At 35.1% G+C, this 12,042-nt stretch overlaps 1 protein-coding gene across 1 annotated transcript in view; it reads right to left on the bottom strand.

Moving 5' to 3' along the window:
- The window catches only part of LOC117122249 (short transient receptor potential channel 4-like), a 35,498-nt gene that overhangs the window by 13,257 nt on the left and 10,199 nt on the right, over positions 1 to 12,042 (bottom strand). Inside the window, exon 4 of the mRNA XM_033267782.1 lies at positions 3,962 to 4,453. Coding sequence (XP_033123673.1) covers positions 3,962 to 4,453 — 492 coding nt within the window. The remainder of the gene's footprint in view (positions 1 to 3,961; positions 4,454 to 12,042) is intronic.

Here is a 12,042-nt window from a genome sequence, read left to right as displayed (position 1 = left end):
GTCAGGGAGTAGACACACGCTCCCTCTGATCTTGGTGTCTATCTTTAGGTTCGAGAAACTACACTGAAATTGCAAGTCTAGCACACCAACAGCATTCACTCACACACAATTAGTTAGCCTATCGATAGAGCACTCTATGGTCTATCGACGCAAGAATATGAATACATAGCGACCTTGACTGTTTTAACCCAGCCCTTCATAAGGATTTTTAATACCGTATCCATGGATAGCGCCGTGGGAGGTTTATTTATAATAGTACATGAATGTTATCTGTATGTGCCAGTGGCTATGCGTACCAATTTATGTTGCATTAAGAAAAAATATAAAACGTCATTTAACGAGATTAACCGATTTATCATAACCATCATATACACAACAAAAAATATAATAGCGACTGCAGTTCAACTAGAATTATAACTTCAAACGTAAAGCTATGTGAAAGCTCTCGTCACTACAATTGACGGTGTCAATTAATCATTATTATTGTCTTCACTATAATTGGTACGATTTTCGTGTCTACTGCCCCCATGAGGGCAGATATACTGCAGACACAGAACGTTATATAGTCGATATTCGTGATCGTCTTCATTCAAATGAGTAACTTTTATTTAGGTGTAAACCATCGGAACTTTAGACTAATTTGCAGGCAAGACTTTTGTTCATAACCGATTTCGCCTTTTTTTTAAAAACATTTCTGAATAGCTAGGTATCAAAGAAATGTGGTGGTTCGTTTGTTTTTTCCAACTTGACGGTAAGATTCTCTGAGAAATTTGTATCTGACATGATATACTCTTCCAGAAAACTGTAACACTTGCAACATATTTCCCCCGGCCCGCGATATTGTAGGCAATTCCATAATTTGATTGGTAGAGAATGCTACTTAAAATAGAAAGCCAACTTAAACCTGGTAGTGCGCCACCATTTTGTGTTCGAATGTGTAATAACAAAACCAATCCTATTTTAATAAGTACTGTAGATGATGAATATTTAAGAAAGCAACAAAATATACATATATTTTTTATTATAGCCTATACTACATTTACGTGTAAGATTTTGGTCCTTAAGCGTAAGAGCATGAGACAGACGTCGAATGCCTGAGTCTCACGCTAAATGCGTAAGCCTTGGTGTAGGCTACCTTCGGAAACTCGGAAGGTCACTTTAAGCACTAGAATAGACACTTAATCCGGATTCAAGGAAAGTCGTAGAAAGATATCTGTAGCTAGGATTAACACAATTGCCTGAAACGTTCCTATTTCAGCATCATTCTATCTAACTACGTCATATTTTTGTGAAAAGTCTACGAATGCTACCTTGCTGATTATACCGTTAATAATCAAAGCCTAATACAATGCTTAGCCATAATGGTTATTATAACAAAAATAAAATTATCCAAAAAGTAGATCCGTTTTTAATGATTTTTCCTCGTTATATAAACTATTTATTGCCACTGATGTGCATGTCCTGCATACGATATTAAAATGGCACGAATTTCATAGATTTATTCTGACTGAATCTTAATTTGATTGATATATTTAAAATTATATCGGTTATTCTTTTTATGATAGGGCCTACTCGCTTTCGAAGACCGTCTCAAAGTCTCAAATCGATGACGTAAAAGCTTTTTTTATTTAATCAAAAGGTTGCACACTCTCCCTACCTATGTGCGAAATATCAAACGAGAACGCGTGTGACTTCGGGGCGTACAAATCTTGGCAAGCTTACTTATATTTCATTATGTATATTAGCGATTATTTTTATTTTTACATAAATATTATATTTAGTCGAATAGGTGGAGGTAGACTTAGATTGATGCGTTTGGCCGTCGAACGCATTACAATGTATACTTTAAAGCCACAACATTAATGGGTTTTCATGTACATCATACTATTTTTATAGTTGTCTTTCAATGAATTGCAGACCATGAGGGTTAAGGTACAGTTATAGACTACAATCTGTGATGTGTTACCAACATGTTTTTACAGTGTAATAATCAGTGTAATAATAAACACGGTGGATTTCAACAATAAGCTTGCAGCACAGCCAAATACACAACAGGAGAGCTCTGCTGTTTTCACTATCACAGGAGTACACAAAATTAATGCGTGTATTGTTACGTACTAGGCCTACACGCAAATTTTAATATAATATCAAAAAAATAAAATATTCATAATTTCAATTTTACATTGGATATTGCGCTACAACATATCATTTGGACCTTCCTTTAGGACACGCTTATTTTTGGGAACGCGCCAAGAAGAATTGCGTCGTCGTCAGCAGCCAACACTATGTTTAAAACACAAGAGGGCGTCATCATAAATTCCTAATCAATCAAGTAGAGGTGGAGACTAATATTCCATGATCTAATTCTGACAAGCGATCACCATATTGATGACTGTCTCTTATACACATCTAGATGTGTATAAGAGACAGATATATATATATATAATTCATCTTTTGTTGTTTCTTGTTTGTCCTGTCTTGTGCGATTTTTTCCGTTTTGTAAAATATTTTGATGATGTGAAGTAAACTGAACTGAACCCATTGGGATGTGGATTTTCAGTTGGTTGGTATTCGGTAGTTTTCCTGAAAAGTTACATATCTCTAGTCAGGGGTGGAATTTCCAGGCATGGGTATGGGTATTTCTGTCAGGAGTGGAGACTTCTCTCAGGGGTGGAATTTCAAGCCAAGGGGTTGGAAACATTTTTACAATGGTGGGGAATTATCTTCAAGGGTGGGAATCTTCTCGTAGAGAGAAAAACCTCTGTTGAAAAATGTAGCAACCCTGGGGATAAATTCCTATGTCCCAGAGAATCACCAACTCCAATGTAATTTCCAGTACGGTGGTGGTGGTAGAAGTGGAAATTAAGTGGTTTTAGAGAAAAGAAGGATGTACGAGGATTACAATATTTAATGAAGATGTGTTATTCATTTAAGCCCATTCAAAGAATCTGAAATATCGCATTTGAGTGGTTCTTCGCCTCGTCCTATTTTTTTTTATAAGAGTAGGCCTATGTATATATGAATAATTATCGAAAACATCCGGAGTTTTCAAACCTATAATTAGTAATACATTATGTAAATTAATTTCAACCTAAACGAGAAACGGAGATGGATTCGTCGGCCGTAGGTCATACGATCGCCGTAGGCCTACTCAACGCAGTGTGTGCCGATCACTGCCATCACAGAATTTTCTCTTTTATTGAAATTTACCGAATTATTCTAAACTCTATTCATCAATATTAATTACGATTACAGTTAGGCCTACTAATTATAATTACGATGACGGTAAATGTTGCTGCTGCTTTCGTAGCTGCTGTCACGTTTCTGTTGTTGTTTCAGATATCAGATTTATTTGGAAACGCTTTAGAGTCAGCGGCATACATCGAATTGTGGTACATCCATGATTACAAAATTTACAAAAAGTGAATATAAAACTATGAAATAATTATATACAATCTGGTACAAGATAAATAATGTAAATACTACACCTTTTTTTTTTAAAGAACCAGTAAAATTTTGCCCAGGCTCAGTGTTCTTATTTGCCGATTTCCGGCTCAAAATGTTCTTATTATGTTCTTTTTTTAAAACAATTTTCATAAAAGAAAATTGTAATTGTACAGTCGGTATACTATTTATTACAGTACTGTACTGTATCGGGTGTTACATGGTCACACCTGTTGCAAATTAGGGTACAAATAAGAGTCGTTGGTTTTCTTCTTTTTTTTAAAAATAAAAACCTCATTTGACATTTTTTCTCAGCCTCAATTTCTTATTTTGTTCTTATAAAATGTGTTTTTCAAAAAAATGTATACTGCTACTGCTACCGTCAATGCCACTGTCACTGCCACTGTCATTCTCAAAATCAAAACCTGACTATAAATTCATATAGTAGTAGCAGTAGCAATAACAATAGTAATAGCAATAGCAGGAGCAGCAGCAGTATGATAAATAACAATCTTACTTTTTTCTGTCCACAGTCGATAGCGAGCTTCACCCGACTTGGGGCCAATGTGCTGTATTCTGTGTCGTTCTTCTTCGTTCTTGAGTAATTAAATACTATCATCTGCTCTCGTGAACTTCGAATATGGTTAAGTAAATCAGCGGCATAGCTTTCACACTGCTCGGCAAGAGCATGGAACTCATCGCCGAACTCCACCCTCCAGTATTTCAGCTCTTTCAGGCGTTTACTGAGTCTGAACGCCTCATTTATTGGATCGAAAGCTGTAAGCGAAATGTAAGCCGGACTGGATAAAGCCCGATAGATTTCGTAAGTCGATATACAGCTCTCAAGCGTGTAGTCTTCCTCTTCCTCCCATTTAGTGGGAGAACATATCTCAGAGCCGTGTTTGAGGAGAACTTTGATGATATGGTAATTGTTCAGATGCGCTGCGTGAACTAAGGGCGTGATAATCGGGTGGAAGTCACCATTTCGTGAGGAAACCTCCAGTATCGCCTAATAAAATATAAAAAAGTAAAGAATATAATGCTAATATGAGAAGATAAGAAGAGACTCTTATATACTATTATAAGAGTGAAAGTGCATAAAATAAGTTTAGTTTATTCCTTAACATTCTGCCATCAATTTACCATTCTAAGTGTCTAGATACCGGAATTTTACTCTTCTACAATGTCCAAATGACCCACTGGGACGTCCGGACCCAACCATAAGCCCTGGCCTCACAAACTTATAAACTCAATAGGGCCTCAACATTCTTCGTTCCCCCCAGGGCCCCTATTATCTGTGCCACTGTGGTCAGGTCATTTATCGAGATCATAATGTTATGGTTGGAATACAGTAGGCCTTATGGATGTGTTCTAAATCAACAAGAGCATTCAATTAAAATGACAATAATGAGGATGCTCTTGATTCACAACGTCTTCATCGAAATTTTAGATTAATGATCGGTACATAGGCTGAATCAGACATAGTCGGCCGCGGACAAGATCAGCACCATTCAGGCAAAAAATGACGTGTTACTATATTGTCAATTAATTATGAAGTAAAGACTAATCAGGCACAATAAGTGAAGAAAATTCAGAGCATGGATAACAAGGGCTAAGTATACAGGGCTAAGTATACTGCTGCTGCTGCTGCTGCTGCTGCTGCTATTATTATTATTATTACTAGCACCGTTATCATTTTTAGCTCCGATGAGGAATACGCGGCTGATTGATTAATAGATCTTTTATTGTGCTGATTGCTTTTTTGTATGGGCGGCCGTTAAGGCCAATTATTTTTATTATCTCCGATAAGATGCTCTATAAAACTCGATTGAACCTCTACTTCTTTGTTGTTGTTGTTATTACAAATGAACTAGGGGTGATTTCCAACAGACGTTCATGGCCCTTTTTTAGGCTGGACCTCAGGTTGTTTCAGCAAGGACTATACACTGCTGCCATTACCACAATTAGGACACGTTGCATGGATGGCTCGGTCGGTTAACGATGTGTTCTAGGGAACCAAAGGTCGTAAGTTCGAATCACTTTTGTTCAATTTTTTTTTCACTTTTAAGACATTTTACTTTTTTCAAATTTAAAACATTTTAATTTTGTACAAATGAACATTCTAATTATTCAAAATTTTCTCTCCCATTAGCTCTTCCAATTTTTTTTTTTTTTTTTTGGTCAATTAGCTCTTAAATATCTTAGAATGTTCGGCCGTATTGGCCAATGTATTCTACTGCCTCTATTATACTGCCCTCATCGGAGCTTTCAAGATTACGAGACCTTGTTTATAGAATAAGCTTAAAAATATTATCTCAATTTTTGGAAATCATTATTGTCATTAGTATAGTGTATATGAAGATACTTGATCGTAAATTGAGAGAGCAGACAAAATGGATTAACATAGACGGCATGTGTGACTACCTGAGATGTATGAATCTCCCCACCCTCCTCACCCACACACTACTTTTTTCCATCCCCAAACGCTAGAAGAGTAACGAGCAAGTTTATCTTCCAATCCTGAATATCAAAATTAATAGGTACACATGTGAGCAACGTCTAAACGCTCCTGCTTTTAATCAAATTAATTGTTTTGTCAGGCGTTCACAACTAAATTTAATGTTGTCGAATGTAAATCACACCGAAAAGCACAATAAACTACGCCACTTAATCTCATATGTACTTTGGATAATTATTTGTGGTGATAAAGATATTATCACTGAATCAAAAAGCTATTATGAATGCAATCTAATATATATCGTCATCCGGTTTATATAAATCCACTATCATCTCGTATTAATTGCTTTGGGGTACACTGAAGGCTCAATAGATTTGCAAAATAAAGCGTAAATTATAAATATTTCATTGCCTATATTATATAACTGCAATAACCGGCAATAGGTGAAATAGTGAGATCATATTTTGCACGATATTATCGGTGTATATTATTTACTTGATTTGATATACTACACACGAGAGGCCGACGCTTATAAGTGCATATTACATGTAGACCTAATTAATACATTTACCTATTAAATCATTTACTTAATTACAATGCTATTAACATACAGAAAAAATTTGTTACTGGCATGTTTGACACAAAATTTAAATAATTGCAGCTTGCTTTATAACCAAAAGATCCATTAGCGTCGATGCTGTGTCTCTGAGGATATTGTCATCAATATGTCAGGAGATAAATTATTTGTTTTAGAAATAATATATACGTTGTTTTTATCTCCTGTTCTTACGAGGTACTGACCAATCGTATGCACAGGCTTAAGAAATGATATACTATTGCACATCAATATTGATGACGGTGTCTCCTGCAGCAGACCCTATCGTCGTATCATTGGGTAATGAGGTGGGATTATTGCAACACGTTAAATAAATTGCTGTATTGCAATGAAATTAGGGATAGAAAAAATGCTGAAATCCTATGTCGTACCGCCAAGATTTCTCTGATGATAATGATTGATGAATATATGTTTTCCGATGTACTGGAAAGTAACGCATTCAAAAGTTTGAGTGTAACTAGCATATTTACAATTGATTGTCGGTTCTTTCTTCCATTGGCAGTGATAATTTTAGTCTTTTATAGCGCATTCCACTCCAAGTCCCATTTATTACGCTGGTCATTGTAAACACAACTTTCTATGATTCCTAGTGATTGCGATATTAATTCATAACTATTTAGCATAAGCCTAGACCAAAATAAATTCAAAGGGGATTGCTTTCAAATCTATAACAGTAAACTGTGATAGAGAACACAGATAGGAAAACATTAGCTGCAAAGTGAATCCCAAAGCCCCGTGAGACCATCGGCGCAGCCTAGCCGAGCCTAGCCTAGCCGGGCCCGACCAGACCCAGCCCAGACCAGCCCAGCCTAACAAGTGCCCTTTTCATACTTTAAGTTGCAGTTTAATATCTGATTCGCAACCACATTCCCTAGTGTTTAGTTGATATATGAATATTATTACTGATAGGAATACAAGAAATACACATTGGAATACGATGTAATATTCAGCCGAAACCAAAAGTATCCCAGTTCCCATGTTGTAGAGGTACATGGTAATGATGTAACATACAGTAACCGGCTTCGTCCAACCTTCACACAAAGTGTATTTACTTTTCCCTGTGTCTGAAGGCTGAAGTAAAACGGTGAATAATAGAATACAATTTTTTTAAAGGCAAAACCCTGGGGAAACAGTGATAAAAACAAGATACTCATAAGCATCATCGCAACGAAATTTATTTTTCTGCGTATAATTTAAAACGTATAATCCAGGCGGTTAAAAGGAGGACAAAGAAATCTGCTTCAAGACTGATAAAAGCATACAAAACCCAAATGCTATTGGAAACGACAAATACAATCGACAGAACTAAACATGAGATGAAAACTAAATCCGTTGCGTTTGCAAGGAATATATTTAATAATTTGAAGCAACGTGAAACTTGAAATATAATCAGTTGTGTATCGGTATCAACCAAAATTGGAAATATCGATTACAATCACCCGAAGAAGACACTTTTTGAAACATAGGAAAAAAATTACTTACCGAAGACATTTTTGAAAACGCAGACAAAACGTTAGAAAACCTATTTATATTTGTTAAGAAATAAAATTTCCAATTGTCCAATTTTACCACGAACACATGAATTATTTTTATAAATCTATATTTAAAATCCGAAAGATTTTTTTTTTTTTTTTTTTTTTTTTTTTTTTTTTTTGTCTTTTGTGGGTGTTTCCCACCTTTAAAATCCGAAAGATAGTTTTACACTACTTCTTCAGGAGTATAATGACTAGTTTAAAACACTTACCTACAAAGACGAAGTGTTACAGAAAAAAGTGGAGCCTAGTCATGTATACTATAATATCCTTAGCTTCTGAAAAACCTTACTTTAAAAATCACTCATTTTAGACGTGATCAATGCTTTTTTGACCATTGGTTATTATTTGTTAACTTCATTACTTGAATTGTTTATTAAGTATTTTTAGAATCATTAAGCAATGGTATGTTAAAAGTTTGAAACATGTATTTTTATAGGGTTTTTAAAGTTTCCAATGGGATTATTGTTCTTTTGTTTTCGTTTAATATTTACATATGGCATGGTACGGATGGGAATACAGTATTGCTTTCAAACATTTATGTTACTCTAATGTAATGTGGTGTGCATGTTTCGTTTCATCTAGGTAATTTATTACGGTACTAAATCTAAATGACGAGTGATACGTAACGTGACAGGTTAGGTCATGTAGAACATTTAGTAAATTCTTTGAGCAAGATGTATGTATTATTTCGCTCTTATTGTATGAGTTTTTATAGCTCTTTAGCCAAGATATTTAAGCTCTCAATATTGGCCAAGTTGAAAGTGTTTTATAACATCGTGTCTTAGCTCTTTTAAGGTTGTGTGTTTTTTTCTAAGAATATTTTTGTCAACATAAATGAAACAAGTTTATACAAATTGCCTATGTAAAAAGTCATTCCTAATACAGTAGGTGATTAAAATCATGGCCTTCATCTCAATTGCGTATTTAATAGATCATTATGTTGATAATGAAGTTGGCAACTTCGATCGTACCACAAGTGAAACAGGCTCAATCGAGTTACCTCAAAACCAGCTTTAATTGATAATCACAATGTATAAACATACCATACAAGACGCAATTACAACGCATCTGAAGTTTTATCACAATAAAAACAAGTTTATTGAAGACAGTAAACTCTCCATTTAATAGATAATGGTGTAATTAATACAAGTTTTTAATTGTTAATTTTGAGAAGGTTAATTTATTTCCAATGTTTATGTGTATTCATTTCGAGTTGAGTTCCATATAACCTGTTATATCTGCTAACATGAGTCAACGATGTTTTGACAATTATCGTACTTGATTGTCTCTATTACATTATTATTATTATTATATTATTACATTATATGGAGTGATGTTAAGGCTCGATTTCAGGTGGTTCGTGGTATATCTGTAATTAATATGGTAAGATTGATAATTTTTTGCGGTTTTTTTAGATGTTAATAACGAGGGCATCTCTCATGTTATCCTGTGGAATGACAGGATCATTACCCACGGATTCATATGCTGTCATGGGGATCAGCTAGAAATGTATGGCTACGTTTATGACTGAGGAGTTTGGTGTTAATTTCTTATATGATGAGGTGCAAACTGGTCAGAAAAAGTTTAATTAGCCTCAATGTGCAAAAACGAATGTGATGGTACAGTTATGGATTTAATTTCGCATCTAAAGTGTTTGGGTTGTAGGCTATTTAACCAATTTCACTGTTCCCTGATTTAACGATAATGTTATTTAAAGCGAAGTGTGGGGGTGGCCAGTAGCAAACAATGATCTCAAGACAATCATTAGCGATATAATGAAACAAATTAGAAATTAATTCGAGCATCGGTGGGGTGGCGGGAGCGAGATTGAAGAACACTGGGAGATATGATCTCATGGATTTGATCACGTCACGATTATGACTGCTGCCTTATTATTAAAATTACAGCATTTGTTTAAACTATATTGACAGCAGATTATGAATGTTTTCAAGATTTCTTTGAAGAACAAAAGGTGTTTGAACTTAAAATGCTATAATCATATTATATACCATATGGATACTATAATTATTTTCTCAGCCTTAGATGCGAAACAGCTATAGGCTTATTAAAAAATAAATAAAACTAGAAATTTTTATCATTTTAGAAGAGAAATCTATCGGTGAGTCTGAAAAAAGTTCCCCCAACCAGAATTACAACTCTTATGTAAAGACCAATCCCTAAAAAACTAGGCCACAGGTGGTACGTTGGAAAATTGAAACCGATTAAAAGCAACAGCTTTTCACACTCTTTGCACAAGCGTAGAGAAATAGCGTTAGTTCTCGACACACTGCGAATAACAGAAATCAATATGTGTTAAATGCCTGCCGTACACCACGTATCAATATATTACGCACTCGTCATAATCATTTGAAACAACAAGACTGGATCTCAGAAAAGATACATTTTAAATATATAGTTTAATATTCGTTCTCCGACGTAGAACAACGTTCTATAATTTGGATACAAACCGTATTTAGGAAATACTTATATAATTGGAATATCAGTATGTTACGCACTCATCATAAGCATTTAAAAAGACAAGACTGGATCTCCGAAAAGATACATTTAAATATATTTATAAAATATTTTCAAGCTTTATTATTCGTTCTCCAACGTAGTTTAAAAATATGTCCAAGCTTTAATATTCGTTCTCCAACGTAGTTTAAAAATATGTCCAAGCTTCAATATTCGTTCTCCAACGTAGAACAACGTTCTATGATTTGGATTACAAACCGTATTTAGGCTTTAAAATTCTTCACGTGATAACCATTTTAAATATATTATGATATGAAGCGACAGCCTAGGGTCATTTAAAATAAGATGTTTGTGACAGACATTGTACTCGTATGATGATAATTAACAGTGTAGTCGGCATAAAAAATGGGCAATAAAACTGTCTTGAACTTCATTCTCCGTTGTTTATGATGTTTTCATGCTAGATAGTTAGAAGAGCACATCCAATACACAGGTGGATTTTTACAACCATAACATAAAAGTAAAAAAGTTAAGCCGTACACTGAGTCGTACGACGGCGGTACGCCCGTGGTACGACGAATCAAACGACGCCGTCTGCTGATTGTCGGTGGCAGTTGGAACAGATCCTCATTAAAAACGATCCGTTGCGCGTGCGTTGTGGCGTTGCGTTTTTTTGTTTTTTTTCGTAGAATCGCGTCGGGTAACGACCGTCGGGCGCAGTTAGTGCCAGGCTTTAGGCCTCCAAACTCCTTATTTAATTTTTTAAAGACTTTAAATTACTGTAATTGCCGAGTAAACACCTAGATTATTACTTATATAAAAAATACAAGAATAAGACACTAGAACTTGATATAATATGGTGATTTCGAGCAAGCCATGCTGCCCTTAGATATGCAGTACGTGGATAAGTTAGATATAGGTCTATACGCAATATGTTGATATATTGTACTCAGGAGAACAGCGACAGGTGATCGGATACCTTTAACGAAGCAACAACTAATTACTAGTAGGAACATGGGGGAATTATGTTGTAAAAATGCTATAAACAGTTACACTTACATTTCATCTTACATGTATAGGATTAAGGGAACAAATCTTGAGACTCAACGTAATTAATGCAATGATTATCGCACGTGTTATGTTACAAACCATAAACTAACTATAAATTATCATGTTTCATTACGTCATTTCTGTCATTGTAAAGTACTTTGAGTTGATTATATTTAAGTGCTAATATTCCCTTAAACATTTATATGCAAAGAAACTAATCCTACAACTGTAGATGCAAAGGCAAGTACCGAGTTTCATTCTGCATCGAATGTAACGAATACTCAATAATTCATCCTGACCTTTTGCTAACATGGGCGGATTTAGGGGGGGGGCGCCTGCGACGCCACCCCCCTTATATCACAAAAAAATAAATTTTGTTATGAAATTGTATAACCCTGTTGTCTCTAATTGACATGAAACAGTGGCGTAACAGGCGGGGGGCAGACTGCCCACCTGACGGGGTG

This window comes from Anneissia japonica, unplaced genomic scaffold, assembly GCF_011630105.1.
Source record: "Anneissia japonica isolate Jap-2015-1 unplaced genomic scaffold, ASM1163010v1 scaffold287708_len1499824_cov190, whole genome shotgun sequence".
Taxonomy (NCBI): Eukaryota; Metazoa; Echinodermata; class Crinoidea; order Comatulida; family Comatulidae; genus Anneissia; species Anneissia japonica.
Note: the sequence above shows the minus strand (reverse complement) of the source record. Positions and strands in the feature narration are given on the sequence as shown.